This window comes from Musa acuminata, chromosome BXJ1-4, assembly GCF_036884655.1.
Source record: "Musa acuminata AAA Group cultivar baxijiao chromosome BXJ1-4, Cavendish_Baxijiao_AAA, whole genome shotgun sequence".
Taxonomy (NCBI): Eukaryota; Viridiplantae; Streptophyta; class Magnoliopsida; order Zingiberales; family Musaceae; genus Musa; species Musa acuminata.
Window position 1 is genome coordinate 7,375,027 of NC_088330.1, and position 24,974 is coordinate 7,400,000.

At 36.6% G+C, this 24,974-nt stretch overlaps 3 protein-coding genes across 6 annotated transcripts in view; 2 read left to right on the top strand and 1 right to left on the bottom strand.

Moving 5' to 3' along the window:
* Positions 1–652: 652 nt before the first annotated feature.
* LOC135644690 (protein ACTIVITY OF BC1 COMPLEX KINASE 7, chloroplastic-like) lies at positions 653–13,814 on the top strand. Its single transcript, XM_065162509.1, has 18 exons — positions 653–939; positions 1,754–2,351; positions 2,777–2,920; positions 3,388–3,513; positions 4,106–4,193; positions 5,214–5,307; positions 6,525–6,618; positions 6,711–6,765; positions 6,953–7,044; positions 7,555–7,725; positions 9,975–10,031; positions 10,153–10,236; positions 10,320–10,404; positions 11,141–11,202; positions 11,604–11,678; positions 12,003–12,107; positions 12,777–12,918; positions 13,518–13,814. Exons 2-18 carry the CDS (start codon positions 1,779–1,781, stop codon positions 13,589–13,591), a joined length of 2,121 nt encoding a protein of 706 aa, XP_065018581.1. The 5' UTR covers positions 653–939; positions 1,754–1,778; the 3' UTR covers positions 13,592–13,814.
* Positions 13,815–15,063: 1,249 nt separating this feature from the next.
* LOC135644696 (calcineurin B-like protein 3) lies at positions 15,064–21,138 on the top strand. Of its 4 annotated transcripts, none has more exons than XM_065162530.1 (10): positions 15,064–15,177; positions 16,059–16,142; positions 16,232–16,497; positions 16,568–16,650; positions 17,009–17,068; positions 17,745–17,853; positions 19,500–19,552; positions 19,826–19,906; positions 20,578–20,690; positions 20,766–21,138. In XM_065162530.1, exons 3-10 carry the CDS (start codon positions 16,263–16,265, stop codon positions 20,821–20,823), a joined length of 792 nt encoding a protein of 263 aa, XP_065018602.1. In that variant the 5' UTR covers positions 15,064–15,177; positions 16,059–16,142; positions 16,232–16,262; the 3' UTR covers positions 20,824–21,138. The 4 variants fall into 4 exon arrangements, with proteins under 4 accessions (XP_065018602.1, XP_065018597.1, XP_065018607.1 ...); XM_065162525.1 differs by having other exon boundaries at positions 15,089–15,342; XM_065162535.1 differs by having other exon boundaries at positions 15,091–15,342; positions 16,232–16,404.
* Positions 21,139–21,172: 34 nt separating this feature from the next.
* LOC103980997 (110 kDa U5 small nuclear ribonucleoprotein component CLO) overlaps positions 21,173–24,974 on the bottom strand; it is a 6,037-nt gene continuing 2,235 nt past the window's right edge. The window contains exons 2-10 of the mRNA XM_009397563.3: positions 24,937–24,974; positions 23,636–24,829; positions 23,442–23,540; positions 23,164–23,322; positions 22,539–22,624; positions 22,256–22,454; positions 22,044–22,154; positions 21,695–21,901; positions 21,173–21,608 (exon numbers count right to left, since the gene is read on the bottom strand). The exon at positions 24,937–24,974 is cut by the window's right edge and continues 31 nt beyond it. Of these exons, the coding sequence (XP_009395838.2) occupies positions 21,510–21,608; positions 21,695–21,901; positions 22,044–22,154; positions 22,256–22,454; positions 22,539–22,624; positions 23,164–23,322; positions 23,442–23,540; positions 23,636–24,829; positions 24,937–24,974 (2,192 nt within the window). The 3' untranslated portion in view covers positions 21,173–21,509. The remainder of the gene's footprint in view (positions 21,609–21,694; positions 21,902–22,043; positions 22,155–22,255; positions 22,455–22,538; positions 22,625–23,163; positions 23,323–23,441; positions 23,541–23,635; positions 24,830–24,936) is intronic.

A 24,974-nucleotide genomic window follows, 5' to 3' on the forward strand; every position in this document is an offset into this window, starting at 1 on the left:
TGCAGTGGGCATTCTATTTGATACATAAAATGCTTATTTATATTTATTTTATTTTATTTATGTTCTCTACTTTTTTATAAAAAATATTTAAATATAAACAAATATATATTACCGAGGAATGACAAAATTGGATGGATAATAGTCCGCTATCAAAAATTATATTGGGAAAAACCAATCAACATATTGTTTGATTATTCACGTTAATCACCTAAAAAACACGATAACATATAACTAATCATAATTCATTCAGTTAAATATCTTCCACACATCGATATATCTATATATTATGGACTATATTTCTCTTCAAAATTGGGTGGTGGAGCGCAACTATTTAGCTACATATTGACATTTGATTAGGTACGATTATTTGGATTATTGTTAATTTTGCGAAGGAAATCACTTCAATTATTTGATTTCTTAGAAAATTTTTGTTCACATCTTTCTCTATTAGACAAATCGAGTGCTGTTTGTTCGTATCAGTCATATTTCATAGGAATCTTAGTCATATCTCTCTTAATTTAGCCCATTTCTTTTAATTAAAAATTGATCTATTTTAAAGAAAAATACAAAAGAAACTTATGATGAGCACAAACTCGGACTCGGGAATATAAATATCTGCACGAGAAGTTTATACGCCAAACGTATTGCTCATTTTTCCTGGAGCGAGTAGAGGCGCGCGGTCGAAGCAACAACCAAGCGGCCGCGCGGTGATCGTTCGACCTCAACTTCACCTTCCTTTTCTTCCTGTTCCTTTTGTCCTTTAGCCCACCCCTGATCGAGTCTCTCACGCTTCTCGAGCCTCTCATGCGACATATTCAATTCCATCCTCTCGTCACTCTTCTCCTTGCGCACGAGTCTCGCGGGTCCCGGAGTCTTAATTTGCTTTTGCTCCGGTCTTTGGGGGCGAGAATCGGCCGATTTGGCCCTCTGGATTTGCAGGTGATTGGTCTTTGAGTGTCTCTCTCCCTCTGATTCTGTTATTCTTCCTGGCTTGTTTCTTTGATTCTCGATGTGAGTTTTTATGATTATCGTTGAGTGGGGCACGAGGGTTTCGGATGGGGGATGGATGGTTTCGGAAGGGATAGATCGTGTTTTTCTTTTGGTTGGCGCGATTGTACTTGTTATGCAGGTTGCTCGGCAGGGAAGGATCGGGGTTTTGAGTGTCAGCTATATATGTTAGTTAAAGCTCATTTTTCCTCGCCTATGTCACTGGTTGCATCGATGCTGCACGAAGCTTATTTCTGGCTGTTGGATGATTTTTTTTCTTTTCATTTAGTTGCTATAACTAGCTTGATTGCCCTGTGCCTTATAGAAGGTGTTGACCTCATTTCAACTTGGCATAATCTTTTTATTTGGTGATTAAAAAAGAGAAAAAAAGAAAAGAAATGGGAAGAGAAAGGCATGGCCTGCAAGATACTTTTGTGATTTATTAGCTATGGGAATTAAGCTCTTCATTTAGAAATCAATCACAGGTTCTCAGAATGCAGTTACAAATATGATTCTTTCAGAATCAATAAAAAGAAGATACTACCTCAAATATAGCTCAACAAGGGGAAAGGATCCATGCAATTAATCCAATAGTTGGGAACAGCGATTTGTCTTCTGTTTTTATTTTAACCATTATGACTTCTTTGCATGCTCTTGGTTGTTTTCCGTTCTGTTAGACATTAACTTTGAAATTGACTTTTTGTAGAAATGTTAACTATAAAAGTTCACACCATATTTATCGAGTTTAGTCTTGACCTCCGTGCAGGGCCCTTGAACAATTTTGTTCTTTTATGGCAACTGTACTGGCTTTAAATAGTTGCTATCATCGACACTTGGAACCCACAGATCAGCGGCAAGCACCAGAATATTTCAGTTTTTCAGGATCATTATCCAATTTGAAACTTGCAAAGTATGGAAAAGCGGTAAATGAATCCTTACCAACAAAGAGACTTCCATGGATCCTAGCAGAGGTGCGGCAGATTGAATCTGATAGGTATGGCACCAATGGAAAGGCTACTAAAATGATTCCAACGAAGGATTTGGTGACACATAGGGAATCTTCGCATAAAAAATCATTGTCGGTGAATGGTTCTAAGACTGCAGCTCGTGGTGCTAGTCTGATTAAGAGGGGAAACACATCAGGTCTGGTTAAAACTACAAAGAAGATAGAACCTAAAGAAATCCCCTTCACAGATGAGTTAAAAGTCTTACCTTCAGATGAAGGTTTCAGTTGGGCCAAAGAAAATTACAATTCCTGGCAAAGGACTGTAGACATCTGGTCCTTTGTGCTTTCTTTACGCTTGAGGGTCCTCTTTGACAATGCAAAATGGGCATATGTTGACGGATTCACAGAGGACAAGCAGGTGAGAACTATTGAACTCAAATAGATGCTCATATAAAGACTTAATGAAAGTGATGCAGTCTGAAAGTCTCAAAATTCTTTTCAAGTTCAGTCCTGCTTTGCATATCTGTCTATCAATTGCATAGATCAATTTAAATTGAAGCAATATTCCCAAGTCATATTGTTCTGATAAAAAAAGAAGAATCAAATTCAATATAATTTTTATTCGATTGACTGAAAGATTATTATATCCCTCCTTTAACATGTCAAATGTTGCTTTCTAAAGGTCCTTCAAGGATGTTCTCTTAATTGTTTAATAATATTTTAATGCCAAGGTTGCATGGTTTCTTTTTGCTTGTGGTTATGATTTGGTTGCTTGTATTTGAAAGTTCTAGTTTCTGCATATATATAAATATGTATTTATGAGTGATGCTTTCTACTGTGTAGAAAATCAGAAGGAAGAAAACTGCGTCATGGTTAAGAGAACATGTACTTCAACTTGGACCAACTTTTATCAAACTAGGACAGTTATCTTCAACAAGATCAGATTTGTTCCCGAGGGAGTTCGTAGATGAACTTGCCAAGCTGCAGGTACTGAATGGATGGTCTCTTCCTTTATCTTTGATGAATCTTTTCTAAATGTGCTTGTTGACTTTTATGGCTTTGCATCACCGTATACCAGTTGGTTTTTGCGTGGTTTGTGAAGTTGTATATGTATGTTCTACATATACACCAAATGTGCTTAGTTTGACTTCTGTTTTTTATTTGTGTGAGTGCTTAATTTGACTTCCGTTTTTTTATTTGTGTGAGTTTACTGTTTTTTTCTCCTCTTCCTTCTTTTGGCAAGTAATTTAATTCAATTCTTTCTGAAAATTATTTGCAAGTGAGTCTTCTTGCTTGATGGTTCAAAGACAATGCTTTTCATACTAATTGCTTTTTGAAGGTTATTTATTTTGTGATATGCAGCGGTACCATTTTTTAATGTGAAGGAATCTTTATAGTTCATGCAGATTTATTTCTCCTACATCCAGACCTTGAAGATTTATGTGTTTATGCAGGATAAAGTACCTGCATTTTCACCTGAAAAAGCAAAAGCATTCATTAAGAGTGAGTTGGGTTGTCCCATTGAAGTATTGTTCAAGGAATTTGAAGACAGGCCAATAGCTGCTGCTAGTCTTGGTCAGGTGTTTGCTTTAATTAGTATTAATTATTCTTTTTGCATGTAGGCATACTAGCTGTTCAAAACTGTGAACAAGAATAGTTAGTACATTAACAAGAATCGTGTTTCAGAATGTTGTTTCTCTCTTTGTGCTTTTTGTTCCTTTTTGTTTTGTGTACTCAGTGCCTTGGTTCATCTATGTCATATTAACTTGATTAAAATACCTTCAACTTCTATGCAGAACTAATTGGCAGACACATGGCATTTCTGTGCAGTAGATGGTTCTATCCTTTTCTAGCTTTTCTTATAGCTGTTAGGATATATATCTATATAGTGTGTCCATGTAAAGCATGGTTGCTTGTTCAAACATATTCTATTTTACTTATGCAATTTATCCAAAGTTGAAAATGTTGCAACTTTAAATGTCACCAAATTGAAACCTGTATAGACTGATCTTATATTATTGTCATCATATTATTTCACTATGTACGGTCTTCTCGCTGGTTATCAAGGCTATTGATATCGATCATTGATGTGTTATATTTTGTATATGTTTGAAGCAAGCACCACACTTGGATCCTTTATATATCTGATTTGACTTCCTTTATTTTCTTTAGGTACATCGAGCTATCCTTCATAGTGGTGAGCAAGTTGCTGTAAAGATTCAAAGGCCAGGGTTAAAGAAGCTTTTTGACATTGATTTAAGTAAGCGATCTAAATTACTGCCTGTTGTAATGATAATGTAACTAGGTACTTGATTATACTAGTGTGTTTGAAGGTAATTGTTCTTATGGACTACTTTTATATTTTATAATGTCTGTCTATCCTTCTGTCATATATTCATTATTTGCAGTAGGCAACTGTCCTACCCGTTGTTATAGTGCTTTATCTGTAGGATTTATTTCTTCTGGCACCAGACAACTCTAGCTCTATCTTTGTGACCATCACAATTAATTTTAAGTATCATCACAGAACATTAGCTCAAAAGAGATTACTTGGGCCCTCTGTCCTAGTTACAAGCATTAGTTGTTGATTATGGGCATTAGTTCATCATTTTGAGTTTTTTTAAAATCATTGTCATATAAATATTGTAAATATCTGTGCATTTGCGAGGTCATTATGAAGTTTCTTGAAAGTTAAAACAGGTTCAGTTATGGGGCATTTTGGTAATAAAATGGGATGGATGCTTAAGTGCCTTTTCAAATAGACAAAGTCAGAAAGGCAAATGATAGAAAGTTAATTATTGTTTTCCATAATTATTGTTTATTATTTTTACATAAAGTTAATATGTAGATTGTAGACAATCAAATCCTTTTTTGGCTTCAATGTTCTGAGAATAAGCACTTCGTCTTTTTTTTTTCTTTGCCTACTAATTAAAGAATATAAACTGAATGCATTTGGCTTTGAGTTGAGGCAAGTTATCTTTGGTAATTAATTTTGATTTTACTTTGACATATACTATAATTATATCTTGTGGTGAGAAAACTTACACTATAGTTTGACTTTTATGGATTTAACAGAAATCTTGCTCATTCTCAGAAAAGAGTTACTAAAAGGAAGACTGGTTTTTTAGTGTGCGAGCTATTTCATGTTTTTAGTGCATGTTGATCCAATATGAAGTAATGTGTTGCATAGAAGCACCCTAGTACCATGATGTATCGTGTAGTTTAGTTAGGAATATATTGACTGCAATTTTAATCACTTAAATCTACTGTTTGTTGTCAGGAAATCTGAAGCTGGTTGCTGAATATTTTCAAAGAAGTGAGACATTTGGAGGTCCTACAAGAGATTGGGTTGGTATATATGATGAATGCTCAAAGTAAGTAATTAAATTCACTGGTTCTCATTTGTCTTACATTTAACAATAGTATATCCATTCATTGGCTTCAATCCAATTCATACTGATATTTTGGGTTCTTTTTTGCTTTGTGTTGTATAGTAGGGATATTGTCCTACTAGTGGTAGGACATTGAGATATGCCATTAACCTCCTTAGACATGGTTAATATCGAATCTTAGGGAATGAAAAAAATAGGGACAAATCATTATTTTGCTTTTTTTTCCCCATCTTTGCTCCTAGCATGGACCCACTAGACCTGAAACTATACAGTGAAACATTAGTCGGTACAAAGGCATCTTTTTATATATCCAGAGGATTCTGTTCCATATATATATATATATATATATATATATATATATATATATATATATATATATATATATATATATATATATATATATATAATTCGGCGACGTCGTCTCTCTCTTCTCCTAGGCGGGGCGACGTCGCCTCGTTTATATATATATATAAAAATTAATAAATATATATTTATATTTAAAAGATTATATATATATATATAAACACACATACATGCTTATTCTTGCTTGTTGTTTTGAGCTTGTTTATATTCATTTGCTAGAACAACAATGAGAACAAGAAGAAGCTGTCATCTCCCAACTGATGCTTAAAAAAGATGTGTGTAAAGATCAATATAGTTACTTTGAGTGGATGCCTTACTCTAAATTCTGTAAAGGATGTTCATTAGCTAGAATATCTGCAATAGCTAAGGTCACTGATCATTACACCACCAAGTCGACCCTTCTGCAGTTTGTAATGCAACTAATGCCTAATTTTAATTTGTTTGTGTTTGTCTTGCTATTTTGCTGGCTTGAAGTTCATGAAGGGAATAATGCATGTTTTGAATAGCTAGTCTTTTGAGTTCTGACTTTGGTGTTCAGCTAAAGTCCTGTAACCATCTTCTTGATTTGAGTTATTCTGGTTTTGCCTATTTGAGATTTGGCAGGTGTTATATGTATGTCAAAGAGAAAAGTTCATGCATGAAACATAACTTTCATTTCATATTGTTAAATCCTAAAGCATAGTTTTGTCACTTTATTTGACGAACTTTCACATCCTTTAATCTTCGGAATGCTTTTGAATTTGCCACTGCTGTTTTTTCTTCGAGTGAGACTAACTTATTTCCAACTATGTTTTGATTACCTTGATCACCTGAGGTCTGCAATCCCATAATTTCAGGATCTTGTACCAAGAAATTGACTATATCAATGAAGGAAAGAATGCTGATAGATTTCGTCGGGATTTTAGAAACATAAAGTGGGTCAGAGTGCCTGTATGTCTCGTTGACTGCTAAACCTTTGCATTTAGCTGACAAACCTTTCTATGGGTCCTTGCCTCAATGCACATGTGTCTTTGAAATTGTAGCTTATCCGTTGGGATTATACCAGTATGAAAGTCTTGACTTTGGAGTATGTTCCGGGTAAGTTTTTTCTCTGATTCTTTTAAATATCAGACAATTAGAAGCAGGTGTGGATGCACTTACTAGCATACTTGAGATGTAAACATGGATGTCATAATATAACAGACAATTTGTGGTGTCAAGCTTGAGTGGCTTTGATTTTTATTTTAAACCTAAATATGTTATTTTACTGTTTCTGTTTGAGTAGGTACAAAAATAAATAACTTGGATCAAATAGATGCATTGGGCTACAGCAGATCTCTGACTGCTTCACGTGCAATAGAATCATACTTGATTCAGGTAGAAAATTTTGGTTTTGGTATATTCTGCGAATCACACTTATCACCCGTCTTTTTTTTTTTTCACTTCCACATGTTTTCTGCATGGTATTTGTATCTCAAGCTTTTATTTTAACACATTGATTACTTAAAGGTCTTTAGGAAAAAAAATTCCACCCTTATTTGGGCTTCTTCCTAGTTATGATGCTTGTGCTCTTCTGAGATAACTTAATAGCCAGATATGTCTTTTTTTTTTACCTGAAACATTCACTTAGATGTCAACTCTGTCCTGGTTCCTAGTATAGATTGCTGGTCTTGGAGCAGCAAGTGATAAAGCCAATCAGATTTACACTGACAACTATGCCTGTACTGTTTACTTGTCATAATTGTTCATAAGCATTCTGAGACATGGTATTTTATAGGAATTATATTTTACATGGTTAATTACGAGTCCAGATGATTCTATTGTGCAATTGAACTGAAATACTGTTATTTCTTCTGTTAACATGCTGCTCTCTTTTGCTGATTCAAGATTTTGAGGACTGGCTTCTTTCATGCGGACCCCCATCCTGGCAATCTTGCTATTGACAAGGATGGGTCACTTATCTACTATGACTTTGGAATGATGGGTGAAATAAAATCTTTTACAAGAGAGAGATTGCTTGAATTGTTTTATGCGGTCTATGAAAAGGATGCAAACAAGGTATATGCTACTTTAAGGCAATGATATTATGCTTGCTATATGATGATACACAATGTCATCATGTGGGCTGTTTTCGTGTCTTGTTCTCACATGGCACAATTTCCTTTTTGTGTTATATTCCATGTAATAACTTTAGATGCTAATGTCATCATGTGGGCTGTTTTCGTGTCTTGTTCTCACATGGCACAATTTCCTTTTTGTGTTCCATTCCATGTAATAACTTTAGATGCTCAATTTTAACTTTAATGAGTTGTCAAATTTGCCTTTTATAAGAAACTGTTGTTTAAAGTTTAAACTTTAAAAGTTGTTTGGCAGTGCTCTATTTTATCTGCATTACAACGTTACAATTTTTTATCCCACATAACCTACTTCTACGAGATGGTACCCCATATAAACCACTATATATCCAAGATACCTTCAATCTTACCCTGCAATCTGCTTCTATTATATGGTGTTTCACTCAACTTTGGTTTGAATCTGGTTAGGTGATTGGTTAAGTTGCAAACATGGACAGAATGATCAAAAAAATTCGGATAAGGTCAATTTTTTTTTCCCACTGTTGATAGATAGGAAAGCTTTAGATAACTTAGGTTTGGCAAGGGTATATCAGAAAGCAAAGGAGTCATTTATGCTGCTAGCCTGCTACAATAGAATTCTACAGGTTTGGTGATGGAATCTGGCACATCTGCTCTTGTATCTTCTTCAAGATAATCTCAACTGCTGAAGGGTATAGGAGATAAGACCTGTCTGTGGTACACCTGCAGTTTTCCCTTGATTAGTTTAAGTCAAATAACAGATCACATTGGAGAAGAAATGATACCATTTATGAGAAGTTCTAAGGATTATGCATTTCTGATCATTTTTTACCACCAAGTTTAAAATTTAATGATATTTATAAGTTTGTGCTCGAGAGAATATGGAAAATTGTGAGTTTGATAGGTATGATAAGTATATACTCTCCAGATAACTGAATTAATGTAGATACAAATTCGTGGTCATAGTTGCATGCAAGGATGTTAATTTCATACCGTAGTGACGTACCAAGCCTTGCTCGGTACGGTACATACCAATGTATCAAGCGGTATGCCTAAAATAGGCATAAAACCCTCCAAAAATACCTGAAAAAAAAATTGTTAGGTTTTAGTTTTAGCAAAACTAATGTAAATTGGGTAAGAAAAATGCCACATATCTTTTTCGGATTTTGAGGAGTAGCCTTGTGCATGGTTCGTAATTTTAATTTGTTTTGGATCGTCTTTCCGTTAATATTGAATTATCTACAAAAAAAATATTTGAATTGTTAGATTATTTTATATATAACTTAAACTTTAAGATTCAAATGAATTAAGTAATCACATATGTAGATATACTTTATTCTACCACCAAAATGAATGACGGATCTTCACAAGTGGTGGATCGGAGTCCTTGATCCTATATATCTGTATATCAATATGATATGCTTGTCGGACTCAATCCTGAAATTGATCCCACGATATAGTATATTGTTATATCGTATGTCATTCGTGCATCAATGTGGTGATGGTTGTAGGTTGATCGTCGTGAATCACATGTGTCCGAGGCGGCTCCTCAGGCATGTATTGGTGAAACAGTGTGAGTGAAAATTAGACTCCTAAATTCGATACAATCCACTAATCATTGCTTTGTTGAGTTTTGGAGAGTGAAAATGTGAGAATAAGAAAGAGGTTGCAAGTAAAAATGAGTTTGAGAGAGTTAGAGTTTGAGAGTGAAATAGATTGAAAGGGGGGGGGAGGAGGAACAGGTTTAAAAACCTTTAGGATGCCTCCAACGATCAAATTGATCGTTTGAAAACCAATATAAGTCTGTAATGGTCGGTTTCGATTGGTATCACCTGATACAGGTTGGTAACGGTTGATGGTACAGCCTTGTATCACCCGATATGGTACCAAAAATCTGGTACCGCCCGGTAGCGGGTGGTCCATATGCCGATAGACTGGCAGACTAGTACATACCAACCGTACCGGGCTGTACAGTATGAAATTGAAAACTTTGGTTGCATGTTTGAATGTCCACCAAGAAAATAATTTTGGGTGGCAATCTTCAATAAAGACTTCATATATACATTTTCAATAAAATTTAACTGTAATATCTGCAGATATTGACTAGTACTTTTAACTTAATCTCATAAAATAAGTGCTTCTAATATCAACAGATTTTGATTTGTTAGTCTTTTACTTAGTAATGTTCTACCATCTAACAAGATCTTTATACAGGTTATGAAAAGTCTGATTGACCTTGAAGCACTCCAACCAACAGGAGACTTGTCACCAGTTAGTAAAACTAGCTATATTTTCCCTCTATTATAAGCATTAAATTCTTAAACAGCTCCTTATTATGCAGTTCAATTATTGACATTGCATTTAAATGCTAGTAATTTTCGTGATTACTTAGGTAAGGAGATCTATACAATTTTTCTTGGATAATCTTCTGAGCCAGACACCCAATCAGCAGCAGACTTTGGCTGCAATCGGCGAGGTGTGTATTCTTTGATAAGCAACTTATTAAGAAGTTTTAAATTTATTGCTGCGATAATAATATAATATTGATTGATTTTGTAGGATTTGTTTGCAATAGCAACTGATCAGCCGTTCCGCTTTCCTTCCACCTTTACCTTTGTCCTAAGAGCATTCTCAACTCTTGAAGGTGCAAATTTGGGCCCATACCAACAATTTTCATCGCCTCTATTGCTTTTCATCTGCCGTTCTCATAATTCTTATGATATTGTGACATCTTAAATCAATTTACTGTTCCTTTGTCATATAGTTGTATTAATTGCAAACTGAGTTACATGAAGGTGAGATAATTTTTTGGATGAAATAAGAAATAAACACCAGATACAGGAGCTTACTTGATCCGGTTCATAACATGAGATGATTATCTGCCAAAAAATGATCTTCTAATGCAAAATAGAAAACAAAATTACTTATCATCTTTTTATCATTCTCTTACACTCTACATTCTTATCAATGTTAAACAAGCAAAGATGTTAGTATCTTTCAGCTAACATTTGGTTAAGAATTTCAGGAAACATATTTCTGAAAATTCGAGTGCTTTTTCTTCTGTAGTAACTCATGTTGCTTAAGTTTGTGGCTGCTTTTAGTTGAAGGCTGATATTAATTGGTTTTTCATTTGCTATTATTTTTCAAGCTGAAAAATTAATGGTGTGGTTGTGCTTATAATACATCAGGTTGTTGAAATGCCTTATTGGAAGTTTGAAGTTTGAATAAGGAATGAAACATTAATCATCTTGATTTTCAGAAATGTCTTATTGCTTTTTCTTCATTTTGCCTGTATTCTATAATCATCTAGTACTTTGGATATACCTTGATGACAGACATGTATACTCTTTTATCTTCTTACTTGAATCATGTTTTTGTAGGTATAGGATATACATTGGATCCAGACTTTTCCTTTGTGAAGATTGCTGCACCATATGCTCAGGTAGAAATATAACCAACTTTCACATTTCACAGTCTTGAGTATCGATTTAGCTCAACCCAGAGTTTGCCGCAAGCTTTACAAGAATCTCTGTGGCACTCTCCATATACATCAACTTCCTCATTTGAAATTTTTTATGAAGTCAGGGCACTTATCTCTGTAGGAACCATTATACCTTGGCTTCGTTAGTTCCTTACTTTTTCTTATTTTGCATGTTTCCTGCCCTCTTATTTGCTCAATGCTGTCTTCATCATTCCTGAATTTACTTAATTTCCTTTTGAATCTTACCATTTCTTCACTTATATTCTTTTTCTCTTGTTTAAATTTCCCTTTCTATGTGCTAAGCTCACACCTGTTAAACCTTATTCTCATACCTGTGCTGTATTATTGTTTTGAAACTTCAGGAATTACTCGACATAAAACAGAAGCAACGTGGTGGGTCACAGCTAGTTCAGGAGATAAGAAAACAAGCTAATGATGTATGGATTTCAGCATGTTGTTCTTTATTTTGAATGATCTTATTGAATATTGCTGAATTTTGTTGGTGTGATGGGATTTCTTTGTTACTATATTCAGTTTCTTCTGTTTTGATCCTGATAACCATGCAAATGGTTTGTTTTTCTGAAAGAAGTTATCATTTAGATTTACTACCACAGTTTCATAGTTAGTTTAGTTCTGGTGTCCCTTTGAAGAATTATGCCATTTTGAACCATTAACCATATGTTTCAGTTCCTAATGTAGTTCAGTTGTGAAAGCTATGCAGGATTTTCTGAAGTCAGTCTAATTTATCTCACTAAATGCAGGCTAGAGATTATACAATATCAATGCCATACAGAATACAGAGAATAGAAGAGTTCATGAAACAACTTGAGTCGGGAGATTTAAAACTTCGCGTCAGAGTACTTGAGGTATCATTATACAGTACTAGTAATTTATTGAGTTGAAATTTATCCTATTTTAACAGAGAATGTTAGGAATGCATGTTTTTTTTAGCTCAAAACATGAGCATGAAACAATGGGCAGCGGTCATAGAGTTGTTTGCGCAATAACTTGTGGCATTTGCATTCTGGAGACTTGTGACATTTGCCTCCTCAGATTAACCCAGTTTATGTCCCTGCTCTTTGAAGAATGGCAAAAACATGATTCACTGAAAAGGACCAGATTGTTAGACTATTCTTGTGTAGTCTTTATATATTCTTGAATCTGAATGTGTGTAGGCAAAAGAAGGAACTATTTGCTGGAACATAATGTTAACAGTAGCCACATTGTACCTTAATTTCCTTCTAAAAGTAGTCACAATAATGATGTGGAAAAAGAACTAACAGAATTAACTGTTACTTCTGCTTTGAACGCATGTAAATCACCTCTGTGGCTTGTTTACTCGTTAACTTGCATGCCAGGAAGTTTACATGTTATGATTGCTACCTTTGGTACTTTGCTGATGTGGCTTTTAATGGCATTTTTATAGTAATGTCAATGTTCTTTTTTCCCACTAAATTACAAACTTGCCTTCATATATTCTTTTAGCTGTTACATGTGACACTCGTGTGTTAATCATGATATTGTCATTCCTCCAGTCTGAAAGAGCTGCAAGAAAAGCCTCAGTGTTGCAGATGGCTACCATGTATACAGCTTTAAGTGGAACTTTGCTGAATGTTGGCGTCACATTGAGCAGTCAGGGAAACCAAACAATCGCAAATGGATCATTTATTGGTGCTGGTAAGTGGTTGATTAACTTGTTAATAAAATAATATTGTTTAATTGAACCTGTATTCAAAATATGAAATATGTCATTTTAAACTATATTAGAATCTCCATGGATGCAAGTTATCTTGCATTTGGAGCTTAGACTTTTTTTTCAAGTCACATGCATATTTGATGCAGCTAGCAGACCTGGATACATGAACAAAAACATGCACGATGATATCCGTAGTGGTTGTATGATGCTGTTTCCTCCTTTGTTTGAACTCTAGTTCTTTCTCTCCCATTCCAACATGCTATACCAGTCCACTTCAGTGATCCTACCCACTCGTCCATCCAGTTCCTATACATGCTATAGCAGTCTTTACCAACCAGGCCTAGATCATATCTAAGAAGCTGCCTCATCACTCAACCTCCCCATGTTTATTTATCATAGCATCAGTAGCAGATGAATGAGTTTAGCTTACCTACTCAGATGAATGAATTTTGAGTAAAAAAGCCTTCGACTTGACTACCTAATATGCTCCACTGCCTTATTTATTTCGTGAATTCACCGTTCAAGAAGGTTTATCTTCATAAAATTTGTTTTGATTCAGTGCCCATTTCTGAACATGCAGGTGTTTTCCTGGCTTTATTACTCAGATCCATGCAAAGAGTAAAAATGCTCGACAAATTCGAGAAGATGCTCTGATGACTGGTCTGGTCTTGGATACATTTAGATGATGTTGGATAAAATCAATATGAATGTTAAAGGATTAGTTGTACACATCACACTGTCATGCCCACTGGAGCATTAATTATACACGGAAGATTCAGAGAAAACCAATAATAGAATGTACCAAGATGCTTGATACTGTTCAACTGTACATGCCTTAGCTGAGAAGAGCAATAATTCACATTAGCTTTTATCTTCATAGTGCAAAGTTATTTATTAGGAGCGGTAGGCTTTTCTGAATCTAGATTTTATTGCCAGGTCTGAATTCGTTGTGAGAGTATAACTAAATACATAACACACTGTTGAGGCCTCTCTCTCTCTCTCTCTCTCATTGTGATCTATAATACGGTCCAAGATGAAAGGAAAACAGGTGGCAATTCTTGCGATACAAACTAATCCAACCTACTCCACGTGACTGCTAGTTTTATGACAGTGCCACTGCCACTACACAAGACATGGAAATGTCTTGTAAACCACAAACCATACACCCTTACACGCATTATACACTGCAACCACATAATAGAATTAAAAGGCGACACATGCACTATGCTCCGACAGCGACTCTGCGTCCGGAAGCTTGCATACCGTCACCATCATCTCTTTCTCCTCCTTGGGCCTTCGGTCCACTTTCCATAACCACGACAGTGCCGGACTCGTACCGGGTGGGTAGCTTAACCACTTTCACCCTATCCTCCGCCTTCCCCTCCCTCTTCTCCCCTTCGGTGGCCAACGCGAACTCCGACGCGGCGGTGCAAGCTGGGGTTGGAAATCTATGCACGGGCGACCGACGTAAAGGCAAAACCTGGATAGTTGCGTGGCTCATGCCGTAGGCACCCACGTGGCTACGGGAGTCAAACGCGCCGCCCCTCGCTTTTCCCGATATGGTTTCCTGAAGCACGAGAACCCTAATCTAAAGCAAATGCAGGGAGCATTCTCTCAGTAACATAAAAAGGCCAATTAAGGATGAAATGGTATCACCATCACGTAAATAGACTCGAAGACAAGCCCGCCTATAGATCCACTAGAGCAAAGAAGGATATCAAGAGATAGCTTTCTGACATTCGAAGATATTAATATGAAGTACATCATATAGTTGCATGCTTGCTCAAACGAAACAGAAGCATAAACCTATTAAACCCTCTTCAGCATTCAGCTATTCATCCAATACTGCGATAAGAACTACTAACAATCGCGTGGGGGCCCCATACGCCACTCTTGTCGGAGGGAACAAACAGATGGAGACCGCTTATCCCAAAACAAACGGCTTCCGATGAACCGGGTTCTTGTAAAACGGGTTTGGGTCTGAATCCGACATAGCAATGTCAAATACAATAATACTATTTAGAATATTGTTGGAATAATTTAATATTGCCTACCGGTCATAAAATGGATGAAGCAAATAAAAGCTTTTCTCGCCCAAAAAATCGTCGGATAAAAATAATAAAAATGCTAAATAATATTATTATTATATCGGGCGAGACACGCACCCGATGTTTTTGGAGGCTCCTTCTTGCTTCTGGAATCTACTATGGCATCGTCTCTCTATGCCCTGATCGATCCCGGTAACTTCGCTCGCTCTCTGCACCTCGCCTTCTACTGATTACTTGCGATTGTTCGGTGTCACTTCTTCTGGTTCCGCTTGTGCTCGGAAATCAATTGGAACCCCGGTTTGTCTCGATTGATTGGAGTTGCGAAGAGGACGATCGATACAGTCGGCTTGGGATCCGGTAACTTTTCTTTGTTTCGCCTTTTCGGATCCGTGGATCTTCGATAACATAGAGGATTACAGGGGTTCCTGTTCCTGTAGGGTTCGTTGATTTCTTTTTATGTGTGTTTTCGGTTTCGTCGCGTTAGGTTTGATTATAACTTTGACGGGGATGCCCTTGTTAGCTTGAAAATCTCGTGATTTTGCAGAAAGCCGATGATATTTTGGAGTAGATTAAATTGTTAATAGGAGTATGACGAGATGAAATTTAATGGTATATCTATTTATTTTTTGCCACGAATTTGAAAAAGAAGATCTTTTCTTTGGGAATTTGATGGAGGAAAATAAGGAAATGTAGATTATTTTTATAGGGATCACAGTGAAGGTTATATTCGGAGTTCCTATGAAGGTCAGATTTGCATATCATCTTTTTCTTAGTGGTAGCATGTCGATGATCAGTGTGTGATGTTGATTAATCGGTGTTTCGATGTCCGTTTAATTTCATTGGAACATGCTCTAGACTCTAGCTCATTCTAAAGGTTCATCTCTTGTTGCTTTTCTATTGCCTGCTTCTCATTATTTTAGGAATCTGCCTCTCAAATCGTCAAACGAAGCCAATATAAATGTGTCCGTTTATTTTGCTTCGCTCCCCTGATATTACATACTTCCTGTAGCTTGTTAGACTAGCATTTTTTTAATGCAAGTTTACCTGCTAACTAAATTTCTTTTTTTCCTCAGATTAATTATTGGATTACACTTTGTGTTGTCTTTGGTACGTTGCATGTGAGTTTGAGCCAAAGGACAACATAAAATGTGGAAAAGGTTGTTCTATTGAAGATGTACTTGGCACTTCCACTTTGCTTAAGGCAGCATAAAACTATATAATTCATATTCACACCACCAAAATGCAGGTATGGAGTGTGATAACGAGCGGGAAATATCATGTTGCAGTGCTTAGAATGGCTCAAGCATTTTGTTGCTATACTAGGGAAGTGCTGTGATCTTGACTGGTACAGTCAGTCAAAAAGCCTCATTGATCCAGAACGGTTAGCCAGGGAAACAGTGTGTAAGTTGACAATTGACTGTGAGTTGCCCATGTTTGCTACTACCTCGGACCTCTCTATCCTGTATTACCACTGTTGCTTGTGGGTCAGACTTGAATGGATTTTAAATATAGGTGGTATTTTTTTCTTGTTGTATTTATTATTCATCATTCCCAGCTGAAGTTCCACTTGATCACTCTGCAGTTAGTGTAAGTGAAATAGAAGCATTATATGAGCTATTCAAAAAGATCAGTAGTGCTGTGATTGATGATGGGTTGATCAACAAGGTAAGGCACACTAATTGTTTTTATTGAATAAATTCAACATTATGTTTGATAACTCCTAGATGTCTATCCAATTCATATCTATTGTTAGATCTGTAGTGTCACTCCCTATGAATAGTTGAGACAAATTGAGTCATCCATTCTTCTTAATTGGCAAAGGCATCCTATTTCTTTTGCCAACCACTATGTTAGGAATGATCCAATACAGAATGAAATCAAATGTTCATCTATTTGGTTAATTTTAAATTTTGCATTGTAGCCTTGTGTGGTTTTATAGTTAATTTCCAGTTTCAGTTTATAAGATCTCATATCTTCAAGACAAATCCAGTGTTGTTAGTATACTTCTTTCACCATCATGCAGGAAGAATTCCAGTTGGCACTATTTAAGACTAAAAAGAAGGAGAGCTTATTTGCTGATCGGGTATTTTTGTCGCAACCTTTTCCCTTTTTTTTCATTCTTACATGTGTGTCTTGATTTGATTTACATTATTACCTTTTTGATGCCATAATTGGCACATAACTGTGTTTACACATATCACCTGTGAGAACTTGCTCTATATTAGAAGGAAAGAAAGTCGCATACTATCTTTTCTTGAATATTGGTCTCATGCACAGATATCATTCATTGCTTTGGGGGAAAGCTCTAGACTTTGTGGAGACTGGAGAGAATCTTTTTTTTTTCTTTTTGGAAATTTAAGCATTTGGTGTTGTTTGCAGCTTTTGTCTTTCTTTTTTTTTGTTTGCAGGTTGTTTTCTGAATTTTATAAAGCAACTTCATGTTTGTAGGACAAAGAAGAGGGGGAAAAAGATGGGTGATTTATGTGTTTGTAGTTAGGTCAACAATCTCATGATTCATGGATACATTGTTCCTTTTTTCAGAAACTGGGAGTTGTTGATTCCAACTATTCCATTAGAAAAGAAATGTTTTGAAACCATCGAATGACTAGTTTTTGGTCAATCAGTGAACATTAAATCCCTTGGTTATGTGGTGTCTTCTTAAGGTCCAGTCTCTTGGCAGCAAATTGGTGGTTACATTTTAGAAATAAATATGATGGTTTATGAACTGTGAAAAAAATTGAATTTGACCAATGTTGCAGGTGTTTGATTTATTTGACACAAACCACAATGGAATTCTAGGATTTGAAGAGTTTGCACGTGCTTTGTCTGTCTTCCATCCAAATGCTCCTATTGATGACAAAATTGATTGTAAGCCAAGATGTCTGCTTGTCTTCTACGATCTTGTAGGATGTTATTATTGATGACAGAAGGCCAGATTGATCTGTTGTCTTTCCATTATTGTTTTTTTATTATTGTATCAATTATAGTGTTTATTGGAAACATCGTGAAAGCCTATGTTTGCAGACACATGATTTATAATTTTGTTCTTACATGTTGCATGTGAAATGTTTATAAACCCATATACATCTATGTCTGCATTCCAGCAGGAAGTTATCTAAATATTATTTGCATATATGTTTTGTACACTTAATATACCTTGTAACAAGGTTTGCCGTTTTGGGTAGCAGACCCATCTCGGCAATCTGTCTGATTGGTACATAACAGTCAGTACCGGTGTACTAACACATAGTATGCCAGTATATATTGGTGTTCCTGTGTGGAAGAAAAGGAGGGAGAAGAGGATGGGGCAGTGGAGGAACAAAGGAGGAAGAAGAAAGAAGAGGAAATGGTGGAGGAAGAAGAAGAGAAGTAGCAGCGGCAGCGTACCTAGGAAGCAACTACAGTGATGAAGCGGTAGCAGCATCATACGTGAGAAGAGGGCTTGTGTTCGTGAGCCCTTTTTTTATTATATATAATGCTGGGTTGGACAGGACCCCACCATTATTATTATTATTTTTATTTATTTTAATCGGACTGCTCTAAATGGGGGTGGTCTGTGTATCGACCCATGCTTGGACCTGTATGTATCGTACCATTTCAGGTGGTACAACAGTCCTTGCCTTGTAATATGTTATTATCATAGATATCCCTTAATATGCTTTTGGTTGTTTTATATATATACACACACACACACACACACACACACACACACGAGTGTTTGTGTGTGTGGAAGAGTGAATATGCAGATAATACACAACAATTTCTAAAATCCAACATGTGAAGGAATGTAAATATACAGGCCTGCCAGGTATAATTATTACGGCCACTATTTGTCAAATTAACTTCCATCCGATGATTCATTTGACTCTTTAAGATATGTGTTACCTGAGATTCTATACTATTTTTGATACTGCTATTTCTTAAAAACATTTGGTCAACTTAGATCCTTCGGCACCTTTGTGAAGTAATACTTCTGAGCTTTTCTTTCTGATCTGCCATTGAATCATTGCTACTTAAGTTTTTTTTTTTCTTTTTCCACTAATGTAGATTTTCTATACATTTTCTAAAGGAGGAAATCATGAATTTGATGCTTGAAACATAAAGAGCAGCATTAATTATTGCAGCTTCTCTTTCTTTAACATATATATTTTTTAAAAAAGGACTTGTTAATGTCAATTGCATATTCAATTTATTAATAGATGATCTTGTTCTAATCTCATATTGATTTCATGTGAACTTAACAAATTTAATTTTGGCCAACATAGGTTCAAGTCTGTTTTATGACATTTGTCTACTTCTAATCTTGTTCCCGATATCGAAATATGCAACTCACATAATATATATTGCTTATTGCATATTAATTTTTGACCAATGAAGGTTCATGATTGATATATGCAACTCCAATGATATCTCATTTCTTATTAGTCTTTTTTTTAATTACATTTGAACATACCACCATGGTAGGTTCGTGATTGAAATATGCATCTCACATCATATTTCATTTCTTATTACAGTTTCTTTCAAACTATATGATCTCAAGCAACAAGGTTTTATTGAAAGGCAAGAGGTAACAATAAATGTGAATAGTTGTTTTTATTGCATGTACATGTGTAATTCTTATTCTTGGCTTTACCCATGATTGGAAGTTTACACTTTTATTAATATGGCGAATAATTAGCGTCAAACATTTTTTGGTTTTTGTCAAGCATGGACAGTTTCAGTTTCAATATATGATAAAGAAAAGTTTAGAAAAGCAGGACTAATTGAGAAAAATGAAAGAATTACAACTGCTTATGATATTAACTTTGATGAATTTCTGTTTGCATTTTATTTGGTCCAGGTGAAGCAGATGGTAGTGGCGACACTTGCTGAATCTGGAATGAATCTTTCAGATGATGTCATAGAAAGTATCATTGATAAGGTTGACAATCAAATAGTTTGATCAAATTTTGTACATGGCCTTTATCTGCTAGATTTGTTCCACTTAAATCTCTGCTATATTTCGTTTTTGCTCATGTTTCTTGATGGCTGCTACTATCTAATATGCTATAGGCATCCTTCATACTAATTTTATTAACTTATTACTGGTAGATACTAACTTTGCCATCAACTTTTCCGCTATTACATGCCTGATGGCTAACAATTAGCAGCACAGTTTCAGTTAGAGCATTTGAAAATTGGAAAGATGAGTTGGTGGGATGGAAATAAGTTCTTCAATCACCAATTTTTTAGATTTTCTGAATTGTTTTTTCTGCAGCTTCTATACCTTAAGATGCAGGCCAACTGGCCAAGTGTTTTAGGTGTTGTTATCTATAACCTTTTTCATTGTGTCCCATTTTCCTTTTTATTGTAGCTTCTTTGGCCATGTGAATATTTTTGGCATTCGAGTTTTAATTTTTATGTTGATGAATCTGAGCGGGATGTGTTTTATGTTAGCAATTTTCTGAAACAAAAAACAACAGTTAGTCACTATCAACCGTTTGGCATTCATAATTATCGTTGCTCTTTCAGTTCATGTTTCATGCTGCTGCGTCTATTTTGAGAGAGTATGTCCCTCGATTCCAAGAAATTTTCCGATTTATTTCTGTGCAGACTTTCGAGGAAGCTGATACTAAGCATGATGGGAAAATAGACAAGGAAGAATGGCGCAGTCTTGTCCTGCGGCATCCCTCTCTCTTGAAGAATATGACTCTCCAATATCTGAGGTATCTATGAGTCCAAGTAGTTGAATATTCTCAAGTGGTGATGTAAGAAACTCAAAGTTGCATTTCTTGAAACAGGGACATCACGACGACGTTTCCCAGCTTTGTCTTTCACTCTCAAGTCGATGACACGTAGGTTCTTTGTTTCAACCTTGAAATAAAGGCTTTTCCGTATGGGCTTGCTTGTACAGTCTGCCGCATGCTTCTTTTCTCGTGAACATTCAGGAGAATGTTATCCAAGTTGGAGTTTGGTGGCTTTTCCTAGGACTTCTTTCTAGGATGATCTGATACTTGTGTTCCTCCACTTTATTTCCTTGATGGTGCCACCAGGATGGTAGGGATGGGAGATCATGTTTATTTTCCTGGATTGCAAAGTCTGCGGGAGATCAAATGGTTTCTTGTTAACAATACAGAGTGAAGGTATTTAATCTTAACCTCATCGTTTTCAGAACTCTATCGACCACAGAGAGAACAAGTCATCCAAGAGTCCAGAAACGGATTGGCCAGCGTGCAGTTTCGCCTTGCCAGCGTCTAACTAGATTTATACAACAGTTTTCGAAATAGAAACTTGTGCGCATCATACACATAAATAAAAGTGCGCCACAGCTGAAGGGAAGGGAAGGGTTTAAACCACTACGAGAGGAAGAAACAACAACACAGTTTGGTTCAGGCTTGCACGATGGCTTTCAGAAGCAGAGGCTGATAAACCAAAAGTACATCATTGAGCTCGTATGGCGGGGCTTCTCAAGGGCACACCAAAAGAAGAATATTATCGGCTCCAAGCATTAAAAAGAAGGTTGACTCTTCCCTTGCTCTGTGGCCTTACATAATCTGCAGATGAACATCGGCAGCCTGCTGGGCAAGCTCCACCACCATAGCCTCATCGAAGAATTTGTTAATGCTTACATCTTCACTCATACCCTGAAATAACACGTTTTTGCTCGTTACATACCCCAACCAAACATAACAAAATAGGCAGCAAAAACCTGGGAACCAAGTATGCAAACCTTTCGACGACGTGTCTTGACCATGAATTCACGTGCAAGGTGTTGTATTGGTGCCGGTTCAAGGGGACGGAGAATTATGTTCTTGTCCAATGGATCACCAGGAACTATAGCCCAGTGATCAAAAACAGAGAGACAGAAAGCTTGCCCTTGAGTATGGTATCTTAAGTCCGTCTCAAATCCAAATGACTCGATCACAGGCAAAAAGGCCTATTATTTTTTTTTTTGCAAGTACAAAAAAGACAATCAGTGAAGCAATCACCAAAATCTGCCTCATAGGTGCCAAAGCCCAAGCAAGCAAAACATGGCGGAAGCTTAAGCACATTTTTAAAAAGGTGTTAGAAACTCTAACCTTTACAATATATACGGGAGTGCCGGGCTTCGGCACATCTTGTGTTACATGTCCTCGCCTTCGTGACAGCACCGTGTAAATAGCAGAAACACAATCTATCGGTGTTTGGATCTGAAAAGACATGAAAAACACCAATATCATAATTAAGAAAAGTTCAAATGAGTTAACATAGATATCATTTTGCAAAAACTAACACAGGGTAGTAGTACTACCTCAACATAGTAAACGGGCTCCATAAGCCGAGGATTCGCCATCAGGAAAGCTGAATATACCACCCGCCTTGCAGTGGGGATAATCTGACCACCACCTCGGTGCAACGGCTCTGGAGCTATGGATGCATTCAGGATTTTGAATTTCACATTCCGGATAGGCTCATCACAGAGAGGACCTTCTCGTGCACCCCATTGGAAACTACGGACCAGAAAAGTTCATATAGTAAACAAAAAAGATTACATGCAAATGTGTTATTGCTAATTAGTAGAGGACTGCCTTTACCCTTGAACAATGGAGTCTCTGACAGCATTCAACAGATTTTTGTCAACTTCACTAGGAAGAGTGTCATCTAATAAGATATTAGGCCCCTGTATATGTCACAAACAGAGAATATATATAAACACAGATGTTTAATTTAAAATGTTTAGGTGATTGAACAAAACAGATAAGAAGTTCTTGCTCTTTACAAGAAACAAAACTGATAAAGAAATTGTATAAGATATGATACAGGTCTTATATGCACCAGCATACCGACTGACATATGGTACACATACCGGTCAGCACATCCCAGACCGGAGGAGGCGGAAGAGAGGAGAGAAGAGAGAACCAAGAGGAGGAAAAAAAGGTGAGGACAATGATGAGGAGAGGTAAAAAGGACTGGATGGGTCGGGTCAGGCAGCCAATCAAGGTGCATCTGACGGAGATTGAGAAAAATAGAAAGAGGTATTAACAAAAAGTTTTTAATAAAACCCTAAAGCGAACCAGACCAGGCAAAAGACCCTGGTCCGCATGCCCGTTCCGCATCAGACCAATAAACTCTGCCCAGTGCATATCGGTCTGGGTAGTATTTCAAATCGTGCATTCAGATAGGCAAATCCATTAACACATTATTAAAGCTTTTACTTACCTGCTTGTCTGGACCAAATGCCCAGATAGACCTCGCTGAAAGCAAATCCCAGTCATAGCGTTTCTGGAAGAAATCACTAATATCTCTTTGCCGTGCATCAATACTAACAACACCATTCTCAATATCTTCTGCCAAACCCTTCTCCAGTGGCTCTGCAACCTATACATGACAAAGAAAAGCTCAGATTCATAGTCATGCAACAATGAACCGCTTGTTATTGCCAATGAGAACTGATGTATGTAAAGAAATGAAGAGTCATTTAGACAGTAGGAACCCACCATAGTAATTTTGTTCCTTTTGTTTGGTGTTTCAGCAAAACACTTCATTGATGAAGTTTCAACCACTGTCTCGCAAAAAGTGACAACAGGATCTGCCACCTACAACACCCACACGTTGGATTTAGTAGATTTATACAAGCCCAGGTGCATTGTTTGCAAAATAAATTGATGGTTCATGGACCTCATTAACAAACCTTAACTTCAACTTCAGAGTAAAGTTCCCTCAGGTCCTTCATTATTGAATCAAGATATATCTCACCTGTCCCCAGGATAGTGTGCTCTCCGGACTCCTCAACCTTAGTAATAGCTAATGGATAACTCTTACTAATTTTCCTAAGGCCCTCCACCATCTTGGGAAGCTCGCTTGGATTCAATGGCTCGGTTGCGGTCTTCACAACTGATAATGTGTTGAAGCGAAGGGGCCTAAATATATAAACATCTTCATCCATATATAAAGGGCATAATGTTGCTGTCTTCATGATTGATGCATCAACACCTTCGATTAGAACCCAAGAGCCAGCAGGGGCTTTACTGATGGGAATACGATATCGAGCCTGATAAACCCACAACTTGGTGACTTCTTTAACTGTCATATCTTCTTCATCTTCAGGTGAATATCCTTCGCCAAGTACACGCAAGGTTTGACCAGTCTGTATAGTACCACTATAGACCCGACCAAAGGCATCAAACACGCTACAATCAGACTTAGGATAAAGTTTTGTAATATTAATCATAAGGGGACCATATGGATCACAGTTTTTCATAGCCTCAGCAATATAAGAGTCTTGAGGCCCTGTATATATGTGCTCCACCTTCTTCGTTGCAGCATCCCGAGCTGAGGGAATGTGCTGGACAAGCATATCAGTGAAGCCAGTTGCAAATCCAAAGACCGAACTGCAAGCCAATCTCAGTAAAGGCTTCACATTCAACTTGTAAGCTGCATTACTCAGTGTGACTCCAAGTTCTGCAAGGGTTGCCTCAACACTCTTCTTATGTTCTCCAATTACCTGGCTGTAGATTTTGTACAATGGTTCAAGAATAAACTGTACAAATGATCTCTCTCCTCCAGCCATAGGAGGTTTCTTCTTAAATACTCTTTGGTCAGGGTGATAGTACATATCCCCCCATAAGCGTGATGCAAACTTCACAGAGTCAAATGGTATGCCATGAAGCTTAAGATATAGCTTAGCGAAGGACTGCAGTGTGAAAGACCAGCCAGCATTTGCACTGGCAAAACAAACATTTCCAGCCACAGGATCAACCATTTGGGTGCCTCCAACAGTAGTCGAGCAAGATGAGATCAAGTCATTGATAGCTTCCAATGTGTGCCTCAACTTAAAATATGCATCAGTGGGAGGGAGTTTTAGCTCCGTAATAAGTCGATCAACCTATCTCAGTAAATTTAGATAAAAAATAAGGTTGGATACAGAGATTAAAGAAATGCGAAGAAAAACAGAAGACCAATTAAGGTTACAGATACGAAATGAAGGTTCACCTTATTCATTACAACCACTATGGGCAACCTCTCTTGGA

Excerpts from the sequence above, each read along its gene's own strand:
- LOC135644690 (XM_065162509.1), top strand. The coding sequence starts at position 1,779 with ATGGCAACTGTACTGGCTTTAAATAGTTGCTATCATCGACACTTGGAA. Across the intron at positions 4,194-5,213 it reads GCTTTTTGACATTGATTTAA|GAAATCTGAAGCTGGTTGCT; the intron begins GTAAGCGATCTA and ends GTTTGTTGTCAG. Across the intron at positions 12,108-12,776 it reads TTCGCGTCAGAGTACTTGAG|TCTGAAAGAGCTGCAAGAAA; the intron begins GTATCATTATAC and ends TCATTCCTCCAG.
- LOC135644696 (XM_065162530.1), top strand. The coding sequence starts at position 16,263 with ATGTTGCAGTGCTTAGAATGGCTCAAGCATTTTGTTGCTATACTAGGG. Across the intron at positions 16,498-16,567 it reads TGAATGGATTTTAAATATAG|TTAGTGTAAGTGAAATAGAA; the intron begins GTGGTATTTTTT and ends ATCACTCTGCAG. Across the intron at positions 17,854-19,499 it reads TATTGATGACAAAATTGATT|TTTCTTTCAAACTATATGAT; the intron begins GTAAGCCAAGAT and ends TTCTTATTACAG.